Genomic DNA, 16601 nt, shown 5'->3' with positions numbered 1-16601 from the left:
TAAGAAGTTTAATATTCAGGCCTTGGCATTATTTACTAATTGAATTATATTTTCTGTAAATCTAAATATGGAATCTGATCTACCTTTTAGGAAATCCTAACTGGAATGGGAGCCTTTCTCTGGATCCATCTACCTGGGATGTGGATTCTGAACTTGCAAATAAATTGTATGAAAGATGGAAGAAATATAAAAATGGTGACGTCTGCAAGTACGTCACCACTTGTCTTTTTTGTTCGGTGTGGGGAGACACTGTTATGGTAGTCCCTCCTTACCTGAAGGGATACATTCTAAGACCCTCCCCCCGACTCGCCCATGGATGCCTGAAACTGCAGATAGTAGCAAACCCTATATACTATGCATGAATTTCTTTTTCCTTCATCATCATTTCACGAATAGAAGATTCATTCTTACTGTAAATCTTAGTAGTCTCAGCATACTTTCCTTTCTTTTTATTAACTCGACAACTTTCACCTTTTTGGGTAAAAGGAAGCATTTTGTGGCTTCTCCTTGACATATCTGAATTGTCAGCATCACTATTCTTGCACTTTAAAGCCATTATTAAGTCAAATAAGGGGTCCTTGAAAAAAAGCTCTGTGATGCCAGGATAGTCGACCTGATGACTGAGATGGCAGCTAAGTGACTAGCAGGCAGGCAGTGAATACAGCGTGGATGTGCTGGGCAGAGGGATGATTCACATGTCCCAGACAAGGTGGAGTGGGATGGCTTGAAGTTTCATCTTGCTGCTCAGCACTGTGTGTAATAGAAAGGTTGTGAATTATTTTTGGAATTTTCTTTTTTTTTTTTGAGACGGAGTTTCGCTCTCGTTACCCAGGCTGGAGTGCAATGGCGTGATCTCGGCTCACTGCAACCACCGCCTCCTGGGTTCAAGCAATTCTCCTACCTCAGCCTCCTGAGTAGCTGGGATTACAGTCATGCGCCACCATGCCCAGCTAATTTTTTGTATTTTTAGTAGAGACGGGGTTTCACCATGTTGACTAGGATGGTCTTGATCTCTTGACCTCGTGATCCACCCGCCTCGGCCTACCAAAGTGCTGAGATTACAGGCGTGAGCCACTGCGCCTGGCCCTGGAATTTTTCATTTAATATTTTCAGACCCTAGTTGACCACAGGTAACTGAAGCTTTGGAAAGCAAGACTGTGGGTAGGGGATCACTGTACACAATATTTTATTGACATTACAGTCCTTAATTTCTAGTGATTGATATTTCTCTCCAGCTTTTAATTTTGACAAATTTCACTATTCTCAGAAGTTGAGGATAGTGAGTGCAGTGAGTACTCAAATATTCCTCATCTAGATTTTGTTCACCAGGTGTTCATATTTTATCACTTCGTCTGTGTGTGTTTCTATGTGTGTGTACACTTATATACATGGAATATGAAAAACACACAGAAACACACACAGACTTTTTGCCAAGTCATGGAAAGGGAGCTGTAGATGCCATATGTCAACTCTCAATACTTTATTAGGAAATTCTTTATTTCCTAAGGAGAATATTTTCTTATATATAACTGTGCTACCATTGCATATCTAACAAACTTGGCATTCATTTATATTGTTTAATATACAGCCTGTGTTAAAATTTTCCCTAGTTGATCTGATAGTGTTCATTATAGCTGCTTTTTTCTTTTCCCTTTCTTTTAATCCAGAATCTATTGAAGAGCCATGCATTGCATTTGGTTGTCATGTTTTCTTAGTTTTCTTAGACTGGTGTTCCTACCTCTCATCAGCTTTCATTATGTTAATACTTTTTAAAAGTTCAGGCCAGTTGTTTTATAAAACATTTCACACTCTGGATTTTTCTGATTGCTTCCTCAAGTTCATGTCCTGGTTAAATGTTTTTGGCAAGAATATGAGTTACCTGGTTGGTCCTGTGTGTGTATTATTTCATCTCATCAGGAGGTACATAAACGTCACTTCCATTATTGGCGTTGCTAAGTTGAGTCACTTGGTTTAGGTGATGAGTGACAGAACTCTCCATTGTACATACCTTTGTCCTTGTGTAATTAATAAATCTGTGCTGTGATAATTTGATAGCATATAAATGACCTGTTCCCTAAGGATATTTCACCCCATGGTTTTAGTATTTATTGATAATCCTTGCCAAAATCACTTGTTAGACTGTTGGCTGCAAAATGATGTTTCTGATTATTTTGTTCATATATATATATATATATATATACACACACACACACACACACACACACACACACACATACACATACATATATAATTTTAAGAGTGTTTGTCTTCTTTTTAAGCATCACTGTAATTCTTTAGTTGCAGTGTTGTACTCTCTTACCATCACTATTATTTTTGATGATAAATTGTTCCAGATTTGGCTTGTGGGAACCCTTTGACATGTTCCTGTTGTTCTTTGAGTGCTTCCTTGCTTTCTAGTAAATCAGAGCATTCTAGGGTCAGTCTTGTGCTTTCTCATCCCCAGACCTAGAATAAACCATTTCCCCAAGACTCTCTTTCCTTTAAGTGGGAATAGTATTTAGTGATTTCCCTAAATATCAGAATTATTAAATATTAAATTTTTAGATATGAAAACTATTTTTCATAATAGTTTCTTTATCAATTAAACAGGAAGAATGTTTTGGGAACAACTCGATTTGCTCACTTGAAGAAATCCAAGGAGTCAGAGTCCTTTGCTTTCTTTTTGCCTCGTTTGGTTGCAGAGCCTGGCCTTGTGTTAAACTTCAGCGCAACTGCCCTGAGGAGCAGCGTGGTGAGGACAGTGTGTCTTTTATCTCTTTGTCAGTGACTGCCCAGTGCTCGAGTCTTCAAAATACCAGATAATTTCCACCTTGAGCTACTGTTGCAGAGCCAAAATTAAGGAGATGTTCAAAAGAACTAGATGAGCAGTAAAATTGTAAGCAGACTGAAAATGCATGAAACAAATAGACTTTGAATTGAATGTACACTCCATAAATGTGTCAGTTAAGGAAGTACTCAACTGCAGACAGCAGAGAAAATCTTGACTGGCTTAATTAGGAATCGTTTTATAACAAGAAGCCCAAAAGGGAGAAGTCCAGAGTGAGTCAGGTTGCGCTCTGTGTGCTGCCTGAGGCTCCTCTCCCTGTCTGCTGTCCATCCTTAGTGTGTTTGCTTTTGTGCTTGTCTGTGCCTCTCTCGTCCAGCTCTGGTGGCAGGAAGACTGGGTAAAGGGAAGGAGGTGCCTCCAGCAGACTTCCATTTATGTCTAATAAGTCTCATGGCTAAGAACTCCGCACCACGTGTGATATGAATTATGCCTTATCAGGTGCTCATGGATTTTCTAAGGGATGAGCACCTCAGGCTCATCTTTTGTTTGTTTAATTTTTTATTTTGAAATGATTTCAACTTAGAGAAAAGTTTCAAAAGTAGTATAGGAGCTCCTAATTACTTTTTGCAAAGATTCATCAGTTTTTAATGTTTGCCACACTTGCTTTAACATTTTTTCTCTTTCTGCAGATGTGTATCTTTGTGAGCCATCTGAGTGTCAGACATTATGCCCTCTTTAACTTTCAGTGTGAATTATTTAAGAACAAGGGCTTTTTTCTGAACCAGAATATAATGATCAAAATCAGAAAATGTAACATTAATCATGATGCTGTTATTTAATCTACAGTATATATGTAGTATGTACATATGTAGTATATACATAGTATGTATTGTATATATGTGAAGTGTGTGTGTGTGTATATATAATATATATATATATATTTTATATACACACTGTATTACTACATATATCCAGATATGTAGATCAAGTGTTTTCAGAGATCCCACTGTCATACTTCCTAGCATTTTTTTTTTCTGGTTCAGAATCCAGTCCAGTATTTCTCATTGCATCAGCAGGTTTTTGTAGTCTCCTTTAATCTTCCCCACCCGTTCTTTGCCTTTTATGACATAGATAGTTTTGAAGCATGCTGGCCATTTATTTCCTGTGATCTTTCTTGATTGGCATTACGTGATGTTTCCTCATGATTAGGTTATGCCCTTTCAGCCAGGATATCTCAGGAGGGATGCTATGTCCTTCTTGGGGTTTTAACTTTTCTTTCCTCACACCTAGGTCAAGTACTTTGTGGTGCAGAACCCGTCCTCTCGGCCAGTCTCCTTGCAGCTCCTGCCCCTCTCCTTGTACCCTCAACCCGAAGCCGTAGTGCACCTGCTCCACAGATGGTATGAAGACTTTTTTTCTGAGGGGCAGTTTAGGAAGTACTGGGAAGACTCAGAATTACTTAATGTCCTACACTTTATCAACCAGGACCTATGTGTGGATATGGACACAGTATTAACCAATTAGCTCATGGACCTTGGGCACCCTGCCCCTTGGTGTATGTGATCTGATGGAACTGCCTGGCTCTGTGTGTTATGTGGCATCTCCAGTGTTAACCCATAGTCTCAACAGAACATTTTTTTTCCTTTAGTTAGGGAATCTTTATCATGTTTTTTCACATACACTCCTAAAATTCAGACTCAATCATGATGATTTCTGGGCAGCATAAGAAATAAGTATAGTGTTTTAGTCCAGGTGGCCCTCCATATCTGCTAAAGGCGGTATTTATCACTTTCCATTTAGAATGAAAACACGTAATATTTTGTAGGTATAAGCCACCATCTTTAAAAAATATTAGTATGGAGGGCCATCCAGTACCCCCTTGGATACTAAAATCCCGAGGATGTTCAAGTCCTTTAAATCCATTGGTGGAAAAATTGGCCCTCCTTATTTCAGGGTTCTACACCTGTGGTTGGCTGAGCCTGCAGGTGTGGAACTTGCAGATGCAGAGGGCTGAATGTATATTCTTGTCTAGCATTAAATAGGATAAGATGATAATTAGTTCATGTCTGTTATATCTTATTTTTACACAATCACAGTTTTACTTAGAATGTTTCTGGCTTCTCGTTTAATAAGATCCACCCTTATCCCAGGATTTCTTAGCGTTCGCAGTATTGGCGTTTTGGACCAGATGATTCTACTGTTCTGTTTGGTGGGATGGGAGGGGACATCTTGTGTGTGGAAGGATGTTTAGCAGCATTCCTGGCTTCTACCCATTAGATGCCAGTAGGACTTCCCCAGCTATGACAACCAAACATGTCTCCAGATGTTGCCCAGTGTTTCCTGTGAGACAAAATTGCCTTTGGTTGAGGGTCACTTTTTTTGAGCTTCCATAGCTGTGAACCATTTGGAAAAAAATTGCTCCATATTATTTAGAGCTTCTGTCACCATATGCTTCCTTATATCCTGTGATGCCAAAGTCATTCATTTAGCAATATTTATTGATCATTGAGAATATGGCAGATATGGAGGTGGGAATGTGGGATGGAGCTGGGACACAGTGGTGACAGGATGGGATGAATTTTGTGTGTGTGTGTGTGCACAAACGCATACTCACCTATGTATAAATGTATATACGTGCACACACTTATTAAACCTTTATTGGCAGATGGGAGTGCATTTTAATCATTTGCTTTTTTCCTTATAGGTTTGGCACTGATATGCAGATGATTAATTTCACAACTGGTGAATTCCAGCTCACCAAAGCTTGCCCTTACCCGGTAGGATGTTATCCTAAAACAGAAAAAAGAATGCCGACAAACTAGATACATGAACATACAGGCCTCACTGATTTATGTTTAAAATGTCTTTTATGTACTGTATATGGCTCTTTTATTTTGATCTCGAGGCATTAACAACACATAGCAGATTTTTCCAGTTAACAAATGCCGTAGGAGTTGGGTTTATGTTAGCCTGTGAATCATTTTAATTTGATGATTTAGAATCATGTGAGTAAAGAATTAACAGTTGAACAGAGCTTTGTATAAAACCGTGAAACTTGAGACCCCAGAATTTATAATTCTCTTAAGACTCCTTGGCCCGCAAATTCTTTTTTAGGGCAAGATAAGGTAAAAACAAATACATTAACAAAAAATCTTCTCTTACTAAACTGTGTTCCTGTTTTTAGCAAGTCACTGTGATGTTTACCTTATCTATAAAAAAGGAGGACTCTAAAATTCTTAAGCCTGTGGGCAATCATGAGGTCTTGCCCAAATACTTAGGAATAGGAGTCAACATGTCATGTGGTGAGGATGCTGTTTGCCTGGGGACTTGGCAGCCTTACTTCTCAGTTTCCACTCAGTCATTCGGTGGCTGTTTGTGCATAGCTGAGTGTTGGCCTTACAGGTATCCTGTGTTTGAGATCAGTTCAAAAGTGGAGCATCTGTTGACAAAAAATACACACATACACTTATAAACTCACATATGCAGATAACTCTATTTTTACTACGCACACATATTTAAGCACCTTGGTTGTTTTCTTCTTCATCTTTGTCCTTCCAAAAATATACTGTTGGCTCCAGATTAATTTCAGTAACAGAAGGAGGAAGACCCAGATAACCCATTACCAGCAGACTCTCTTTTCTTAAGCGTGAGGCAGCAATAGGGGGTGAAGCCTTGCACCCAGGTGTGGTCTTACTCTTGTTAGTGAGCCTGTCGGTTTCTCTCCCTCTCGTTTTCTCCACCAGGAGATCTTCAAGGCTATTCAAAATAATTAGTCCAAAATACTAAGTGATATCTTGCCTCATTGGTATTGAAATATGTATAGCTTGAAATTCCAAAAATAATGCCCATTTATTTTAAATCTAAATATTCTATTTAGATGTGAACAAATGATGCAACTCATTTGGGAAAAGCTTTTATCTACAACTGATTATTTTCCCCAAGAAATAGTATACATTTTGGGATAAGGGAAATTATTACTATTCTTAATTTAGTACATTGATGAAAGGAATAGTTAATATTAGTGCCTTGAAAACACTGAATTAAAATTTAACTCAAAATTGTTATTAGAATTCTTCATCATGTAAAGAAAAACTTCTCGCATTTTGATTTTGTTGATTTGCTTTTAGATATAACATAATTTCTTTGGTTAAGAGCATTGGAATTTTTTATATACCCTAAAAATTTCAGTGCCTGGCATATGAGAACCATTTAATAGAGGTGCTGTTTTTACTGTAAGTCTAACACCAAAAGTCAGCAGCTTTTAAATTCAGCATTCATATTATTTGTATAAAGCAAGGTTTCTTCCTTCATGGAGTTCATAATTCTAATGAAAATGAGTCAAATAATCAAATACTATTACTGTTTCTTTTTTTCAGATGGCATGGGTAACACTAGCAATAATTGAAAGATAAAAACTAAAAACATAGGAAAGAAAAATAATGTTCTTCAGATTATATAAGAGCTCTAAGAAATTATGCATTGTTTTTAGTGAGATTGAGCTAGAAAAAGCAGTGGGAAGAGGGAAAATCCACTTATCACAAAGATAAAAAGAATTAAATCTTGGATACTAAATTTAGAGCACAAGTTTTATGTAGAAAAACAAAGACATCTTGGAGAAAATAGAGGAAGATATGAATGAATCAAAATGTTTCTTCTGACTGGAGATATGAAATATAAAAAAGATGATTTCTATATAAACTTAAATTCAATATAAAGAATTTATACGAAGAGATCTTTGGGTTGTCCAGTGGTGGGTGGGTGGTCTTGTCAGATTGCTTTAGCATTCAAGCAGAGCCTGTGGGATCTGTTTTCTGACTGGTGTTTTACATTCAAAGCATCTTCGTGTAGAAAACTTCTAGCCCCAACTTCCATCCAAACTAGGAAGCAAATCCCCTTCCAGCATCTTTGCCAGGTTGTCCTGTAGCCTCTGCCTATATTTCTTAGTTATGGCTCAGAAGCTGTTTATTGGAGTGAACTCTCAGGATCAGCAAGTTCAAACATGTCGATCAGTATGGTCAAATCTGGACATTAAAAGAAAAGCAATCATGTTTAAACTCCAGGATGCACTTACTGACTGACCATGGAAGCCTGCTCTCTAGGAGTATGACATTGTTTCATTGAATTTGTTATTAATTTGCAGGCCATGCATTCTGAGGAATCCAGGTTTGGCATCCTCCACTTACATTTGCAGCCTTTGGAAATGAAAAGGGTTGGTGTAGTTTTCACACCCACTGACTATGGAAAAGTTACCTCACTCATACTAATCCGGTAGGTGTGTTCCTGTTGTAGAATGTTTCTTTCTCGCTGACTCATCTGTGTAAATCTCCTTGGCTGATAGTTGACATTTGCTTCTCAATCAGACCTTCAGGATTAAGGCTGTGTTGCAGGGTAAGAAGAGGTGGGAGCTGAGAAAGAGGTCACTGGAGGCTTGACATGTAACCTCCAGGGCCCTAGTCTCCTCTCTTCTCCAATAGGGAGTGTGCGTGCGTGTCTCCAGGAGCGGTAGTGCTTTCCACACAGCACCTCATTCAGTGCTGTCTCAAAAGGCAGAACACACTCTCATACATAGATCTACTCCTCTGCCCTTAGCATAGAAAGATCACTAAAGCACTGCGGTAGATATTTTCAGTCTTTAGTATTTGACAAACATATCACTTTCATCTCTTTTTGCTGCTGAAATTCTCAGTACTCCAATATACAACAGAAAAGGTGTTTCACTGAGCCTATTGGCTCTTTTTATTCCTTTTCTTCCTTTGAAATGAGTTACTGCTAACTGATTTAAGCATGCTAAATGTGTTTTATTTTTAAATTGTTTTCATCTTTAGGTAGTCTTGAGAGTCTTTAAAAAATTTATAGCAAATACAGATGTATGTTGAGGCTCTGCATTAGTGAGAAGTCTAACACAAGTTTAATTTTTAATAAATGACATTTGAGGTTTTTTGTTTTTTGTTTTTTGTTTTTTTTTTTTTTTTTGAGACAGAGTTTCACTCTGTCACCCAGACTGGAGTGCAGTGGCATGATATCTTGGCTTACTGTAACCTCCACCTCCCGGGTTCAGGCGATTCTCCTGCCTCAGCCTCCTGAGTAGCCTGGCTAATTTTTGTATTTTTAGTAGAGACGGGGTTTCACCATGTTGGCCAGGTTGGTCTCAATCTCTTGACCTCATGATCTGCCTACTTTAACCTCCCAAAGTGCTGGGATTACAGGCGTGAGCCACTGTGCCCGGCCACATTTGAGTTATTTTTTTAAAAAACTTATAGAATCAGATCACCTGGCAAAAAATTTATTATTCAGATTTTCTTTATAAGTTTGCTCTTGGACAAATGAATGATACTAAGAAAAAAATATGTAAAGTTCTTGAGTTTATTCATTAAGCATTTTAACTAAAGATACTTAATGCCCTGTAAGAATTTCTTTTTTTCTGTTTCTTCGTTTTTTTTGTTTTGTTTTTAAATTCTCTTTTTTTTTGACTTAGTGTTTCATTTAAACCGACTCTTCATTGAAGAAATAAGGTCCTAGACAAACTTTATTTCATCCAGGTTGAACTGTCTCAGACTTGAAAGTCTAAATTTTTCATAGAAGTTAATTTACTTTTGATAGTTTCTGTTCTGTAAATAATGCCCCATCACTTAAAGGTTTTTAAATGGTTAATAAAAGCTTTTTAATCCTTTAAAGATGTAAAGATATTTCAATGTATTCTATACAATTACAAAAGTAAAATGAATTCTCTTCTATAATATTTATGAGGAGTGACCTTCACTCCAACTTGCATCATTTAAAAATCATTTCCAGGCCAGGTATAGTGGCTTATGCCTGCAATCCTAGTACTTTGGGAGACTGAGGCAGGCAGATCATTTGAGCCCAGGAATTTGAGATCAGCCTGGGCAATGTGTTGAAACCTCACCTCTACAAAAATACAAAGTATTAAATGGGCATAGTGATGCTTGCCTGTGGCCCCAGCTACTTGGAAGGCTGAGTTAGGAGAATTGCATGAGCCTGGGAAGTTGAGGCTGCAGTGAGCCATAATCATGCCGCTATACTCCAGCCTAGGTGGTAGAGCAAGATCCTGTCTCATAAGTAAATAAATAAAAATTTAAAAAAATAAAAATTATTTCCACCTTTTTGCCCTGGAACTTCAGTTAATGAAAAGACACATGCTAGTTTGAATTACTATTTGACTAATTAAAAACCTGACTAGATACATATTATTTATGGGGTGAAATTTTAAATCTTCACTTCAAAAGAAACAGTAGAATTTTATTTCTAGAATCATCCCTAGGGCAGAATTTCTTACAATTACTATAAAAACACCTTAATTGACTTTGTAAATATGTTTCATCATTTTGTCTAAATGTATTAGTGTTTGCCCGTGTCCTCCACTTTATTTCTTCAGCTTTTTTTTCTCTCGAATGTCTGATCACTACACTGGTTCCTAGTTATTATAAAAATATATGGGGCTACGTGTGTGAGCTGTATTTAGAAGGAGGTCATCATCGTTTGCACAATCTTGCTGCAGTCAGCTCACTCGGGTGCTTGGCAGTGGTGGCTTCCCTTGCCTGTGGCTGCAGCCTTATTCTGTGAGATGGAAGAAGATGCTACACTATTTAAATCGATTTTCTTTTTTAAAACTTCAAAAAAGTTTAAGAATGTTCATGCTAACTTGGAATATTTAAATTCAAGTGCTTTGCCCCTTGTGACTCCATGGTAATGTGTTTTTATTTGCATCTCCTTTCACTACAGGAATAACTTGACTGTTATCGACATGATCGGTGTGGAAGGATTTGGAGCGAGGGAGTTATTGAAAGTGGGTGGAAGACTTCCTGGTGCAGGAGGCTCACTCCGATTTAAGGTGCCCGAGTCCACGCTGATGGACTGCCGTAGACGTGAGTTCATAGGCATGGCACTCTGACAGGGGAGGTTGGCATTAAAGCTGAGAGTGAAAGGGTTCTATAAATTCTAACTTTTAAATTCTAAAATTTCAAAATTTTAAATTCTAAATTCTAAAAATTTATAGTAAATTCATTGCATTGATGCAAATAATTAAATTAGGTAAACATTTGAGCATATATAGGCCATTACCTCTGGATTAGAGTGGTATCTTTAGATATTTAACTCAATTTAGACAATAGACATAAGCTAGATGGTGGTGCAGGCCTTTATTAGTCTGTTCTCTTATTGCTATAAAGAAATTTCCTGAGACTGGGTAATTTATGAACAAAAGAGGTTTAATTGGCTCATGGGTCTGCAGGCTGTACAGGAAGCATGATGCTGGCATCTGCTCAGCTTCTAGGGAAGTCTCAGGAAATTTACAATTATGACAGAAGATGAAGGGAAAGTAGGCACATCTTACATGGCCGGAGCAGGAGCACAAGAGAGAAGGAGGTCCCACACACTTTTAAACAACCAGATCTCATGGTAACTCACTATCACAAAGACAGCATGGACGGGGGATGGCGCTAAACCATGAGAAACCACCCCCGTGATCCAATGACCTCCCATCAGGCCCCACCACCAACACTGGGGATTACAATTGAACATGACATTTTGGTGGGGACACAGACCCAAACCATACCAGCACCTGGAGTCCCAGCCTCTCAAGAGGTTAAGTTGGGAGAATCACTTGAGCTCAGGAGTTTGAGGCCAACCTGAGCAACATAGCAAGACCCCCTCTCTAAAACAAACAAACAAAAAAGATATAGAGGGAAAAAAGATTGTGTAATTGCTAAATTATCAGAGTAGTGTTAAATATTTAAAATAAATACACGAAGCAGTTAATTTGGCTGTCAGTTACCTAATCACAGAAAATCACTGAAATGGTGGAGAAAAGATTAAAAGTGTGCTAACCAATAGCACTTTTTGTGATGATGAAAATATTCTGTATCTGTGTCATCGAAGACAGTAGCCGCTAGCCACATGGGGTTAAGAAGTCTTTAAAAATAGTCAGGCATGGTGGCTTATACCTGTAATCCCAGCACTTTGGGAGGCTGAGGTGGACAAATCACCTGAGGTTAGGAGTTCAAGACCAGCCTGGCCAATGTGGTGAAACCCTGTCTCTACTAAAAATACAAAAATTAGCCAGATGTGGTGTCACATGCCTGTAATCCCAGCTACTTGGGAGGCTGAGGCAGGAGAATCACTTGAACCCGGGAGGCAGAGGTTGCAGTGAGCCAAGATCACACCAGTGCACTCCAGCCTGAGCTGTAAGAGCAGGACTTTATTTCAAAAAAGAAAAGAAGTCTTTAAATATAACTAGTTGCTGGGCGTGGTGGCTCACGCCTGTAATCCCAACACTTTGGGAGTCCAAGGTGGAAGGATCTCTTGAGCTCAGGAATTTGAGACCAGCCTGGGCAACAAAGCAAGACCTCATCTCTACTAAGAATAAGAGAAAATTAGCTTGGCATCATGGCACATTCCTGTAGTCCCAATTAGGATGCTGAGGTGGGAGGATTGATTGAGCCCAGGAGATCCAGGCTGCAGTGAGCTATGAGCATGCCACTTGCACTCCGGTCTGGGCGACAAAGTGAGACCTGTCTCAGAAAAAAGCAAAACTAAAAATAAAAATAACTGCTGTGACTGTTGAAGTTAATTTAAAATTTATTTTAATTAAGTTTAAATGGCTGCATGTGTCTAGTGGCTACTGTATCAGACAGTGCAGATTTTAAAATATATTAACATGCACTAGAAAACTTTTAAGTTATGCATGTGTTTGAATGAAATGCCTTTAAACCACTTATATTAGTTTCAGCAACCTCCTCAGGATCTGAAACAGATATAAACAGTCAATGTAAAATGCTTTTGGTAAATTCTGTCTTATTTTCCTATTACTATTTTTAATTTTATAAAAACACAGAAAGCATTTTAGTATGTTTTCTACAGAGAAACCTGGTTGGTGAAACCATTGGATAATTTGTAGGACTATTTTAATGGCTGAATAGATTTTGTTGTTGTTGTTTTAGAAAACTATGCTAAATGAGCACTGAATTTGAAAAGATTTATTAGCGGCCAGGCATGGTGGCTCATACCTATAATCCCAGCACTTTGGAAGGCCGAAGTGGGCAGATCACTTGAGACCAGGGGTTCGAGACCAGCCTGGTTAACGTGGTGAAACCTTGTTTCTACTAAAAATACAAATTAGCTGGGCATGGTGACACGTGCCTGTAATCCCAACTGAAGCTGGAGAATTGCTTGAACCTGGAAGGTGGAGACTGCAGTGAGCTGATATCGTAACACTGCACTCCAGCCTGGGTGACAGAGCAAAACTCTGTCTCCAAAAAAAGAAAAGAAAAGATTTGTTAGTAATTTTACATTCAGAATTCTTCTTTAGGATATTTGTTTTCCCATTTATTCATTCAGTAATTTAGAGTTGACTTTGAATGATAGAATTAAGTAATATAAAAACTATAGAACCAGACCTGTTGTTATAGCTCGTGCCTGTAATCCCAGCACTTTAGTTTTCTGAGGTTGGAGGATTACTTGAGCCCAGGAGTTCAAGGCCAGCCTGCTCAACATAGTGAGACCCCATCTCTACACAAAATTAAACCATTACCTGGCTGTGGTGGCATGTACCTGTAGTCCTAGCTACTTGGGAGGCTGAGGTCAGAGGATTGCTGGAGTCCAAAAGTTCAAGGCTGCAGTGAGCTATGATCTCACCACTATACTTCAGTCTGGGCAACAGAATGAGACCCTGTCTCAAAAAAAAAAAAACCTGTAGAACAGATAAAATATTAGTCCTTATGTGATAATTCACAAGGATATTTAAAAATTGACATAACCTTTCTTTTTTCAAACTCAGTATAAAATGTGTTCTTGTTTATTTGCAAGCATTGCCTCTGTGTAGTAGTATGGCACATGTTTGAACTGTGTTTCTAGCAGCTGTGATGGATTTACACAGAAGGACTTGAACATGCTCTTGTGCCTGATTCATGGGGTATATGGTGGCTTGTAGTAAATCAAACTATTTGACTTTTGAGAAGAACAAACTTTTAACTTTAACCTTTAAAAAGTAAAGGACCAAAGAAGAGATTTTGGTTACTTTTTGTATCTTGGTAGAGCATTTCACTTAAGAAAAAAGAGATTTTGGTTACTTTTTGTATCTTGGTAGAGCATTTCACTTAAGAAAAATCTTGCCTATTGAAGTATCTCTGTTGTATCATAGAATGGAATCTATAATTGTTCTGGAAATTAGATAAAAATCATACTTTGAGCTTACGTTGGATTTTTTTTTTTCACGTTTTAGTAATATAGATCATGGTTGGTTTGCTCAATAAATATTGATTCAATAAATTATTTTAAATAAATTTTATAGTTCACATATGCTAAATATCTTTTTTTTGGTCCCCCATTAGAACTGAAAGACAGCAAGCAAATTTTATCTATTACAAAGAGCTTTAAAGTTGAGAATATTGGACCTCTTCCTGTAACTGTTTTGTCTCTGAAAATTAATGGGTATAATTGCCAAGGGTATGGATTCGAAGTGCTGGACTGTCATCAGTTTTCCCTGGACCCAAATGCATCCCGCGATATCAGCATTGTGTAAGCATTGGGCTTTAACTTGGTATCAGTTTTGTGGTGTTCTTAACAGTGTGTTATGTAAGATGTAAAAATGTCTTATGTTGTTTTTATGTAAATATTTCTTTGGTAGAAGTAAGACATGTTGTCATTATTTTGCCTTGTGGCTAAAATTAAAACGATTAAAAGTTCATAAAGATGACTCTTTTGTTTTCAGGTTCACTCCAGACTTTACCTCTTCCTGGGTAATTCGGGACCTAACTCTTATAACCGCAGCAGACCTAGAATTTCGCTTCACTCTCAACGTGACTCTCCCTCATCACCTGTTGCCCTTGTGTGCAGATGTGGTTCCAGGACCCAGCTGGGAGGAATCATTTTGGAGGCTCACGGTCTTCTTCGTCAGGTAAACCACTACTGTCTCTCTTGTTCTCCTCTCACTGAGCAGAGGAGTCATCCAGGCAAGTTGCATGAAAATGCAAACTGCCCAAGTATAGTCAAAGCTTGTGAATTGAGTGGAATTGTTATATGCTTTGAGAACTGTGACATACATGAAATATTCACTCGTACACTTTAAGGTTATAGTAAACTAATTGTAAGAAAGTCATCAGACATAGAAGTATGAGACAGTTCTGATCCATATATAGTGTGTTCATAGGCAGTCATGGTGGATGATATGAATATTAATTACTTGTGTTAGCTCATGCAGTGATGATTTGAGAAGACTAGCATAACCCTGTTTGAGTGATTTTATAAAAATGGAATTGTAATGTCAAGCTTATAAATATGCACGATTTTGGAAACTTGTGTATGTGTGTTTTTTTTAATCTCTAAGGAACATCAGAAATTATGATATCATAAATCTTAGGGAATTTTAATACTGCATCTTCAGATGTTTCTCGTAAATCATTCCCCATTCTTCTGTAATGAAACTGGTCTTTTGAATGCCGGTCAGAACCATGCAATAGTGAACCTTGTTGCTTTCTTCCTCAGTTTGTCCCTGTTGGGTGTGATTTTAATAGCCTTCCAACAAGCACAGTACATTCTCATGGAATTCATGAAAACGAGACAGAGGCAAAATGCTAGCTCTTCTTCCCAGCAAAACAATGGTCCTATGGATGTAATCAGCTCCCATTCTTACAAGTAAGAATTCTTATAGCGTGGTTGGGAGTGGGGGCGGTTTCTCACCTTTGACATTACTCATTTCTGATTTAATTTTAAGTAAATATAAATTTTGATTCCACATTTTGTTTTCATAAAATTTTCTTTAAGTCATTATGTGAACAGCTACCCCATTCCTTTCATTATGAGATAGTCTCCATGTGAGAACTTAGTTGATGGGTATTCTCATTGGCAGAAAACTCCTGGAGCTTTAGAAGAAGGGAAGGTAGAACTTTCTAATACACTCAGTACTGATTGTTACCCTTTTCTCATGGATGTGGAAGCAGAGAAGTAGAGTTTGATTTGGTTTGCCTTAATGCTAAATGTTTTTCTTTTTAAATTCAGAAGCAATTGCAAGAACTTTCTCGATACATATGGCCCCTCTGATAAAGGAAGGGGGAAGAACTGCCTTCCATTGAACACTCCCCAAAGCAGGATCCAGAATGCTGCGAAGAGGAGCCCAGCCATGTATGGTCATTCTCAGAAGAAGCACAAATGCTCAGTGTATTACAGTAAACACAAAACCAGTACAGCTGCGGCCAGCAGCACCAGCATGACTACTGAGGAAAAACAGACTCCGCCCCTGGACAGCTCACTGTCTGCTGCTAAAGAGGACATTTGCACTGATGCCATGGGTGAGAACTGGATCAACCTCAAATATGCAAGTGACATAAATGTCAACCTGCAGAAGAATTTAACCCTTCCCAAAAACTTACTGAATAAAGAAGAAAACACACTGAAAAACACAATTGTTTTCAATAATCCTTCTTCACAATGTAATATGAAGGAGGGAATACAGACATGTATGTTTCCTAAGGAAACTGACATTAAAACTTCAGAGGACACAGCCGAGTTCAAGGAACGGGAGCTCTGTCCACTGAAGACCTCCAAGAAACTACCTGAAAACCATTTGCCAAGAAACTCACCTCAGTACCACCAGGCAGACTTGCCAGAAATTTCCAGAAAAAATAATGGTAATCTTTTCATCCCTTTTGATAATTCTCTCCTGTTTGTCCCCAGTCTGTTTCTAGTGGAATTCGTACTCACCTGTGACTGTTAGTTTTAATTGTGGATGCTGAGTTTTTTAGTTTTAGCAAAGGCTTAAATGTTGAAAAAAGACATAAAATGAAAAGTTCAAGACAAGATA

General features: G+C 38.1%; 1 protein-coding gene across 5 annotated transcripts in view; it reads left to right on the top strand.

Moving 5' to 3' along the window:
- Positions 1-16601, top strand: part of TMEM131L (transmembrane 131 like) — a 178342-nt gene that overhangs the window by 126456 nt on the left and 35285 nt on the right. For all 5 annotated transcript variants that reach the window (XR_004260048.1, XM_032248624.1, XM_032248625.1 and 2 more), the window contains 10 exons: positions 91-208; positions 2611-2752; positions 4079-4188; positions 5493-5565; positions 7929-8056; positions 10529-10671; positions 14134-14320; positions 14514-14699; positions 15287-15436; positions 15800-16428. Coding sequence is in view for 4 of the 5 variants with exons in the window: in XM_032248624.1 (XP_032104515.1) it covers positions 91-208; positions 2611-2752; positions 4079-4188; positions 5493-5565; positions 7929-8056; positions 10529-10671; positions 14134-14320; positions 14514-14699; positions 15287-15436; positions 15800-16428 (1866 nt within the window). In the remaining variant the exon portion in view is untranslated. The remainder of the gene's footprint in view (positions 1-90; positions 209-2610; positions 2753-4078; positions 4189-5492; positions 5566-7928; positions 8057-10528; positions 10672-14133; positions 14321-14513; positions 14700-15286; positions 15437-15799; positions 16429-16601) is intronic.

Source organism: Sapajus apella, unplaced genomic scaffold (assembly GCF_009761245.1).
Source record: "Sapajus apella isolate SASKATOON/1434 unplaced genomic scaffold, GSC_monkey_1.0 scaffold67, whole genome shotgun sequence".
Classification (NCBI taxonomy): Eukaryota; Metazoa; Chordata; class Mammalia; order Primates; family Cebidae; genus Sapajus; species Sapajus apella.
The sequence above is the reverse complement of the archived record's forward strand: the minus strand, read 5'-3'. Positions and strand labels throughout refer to the sequence as shown.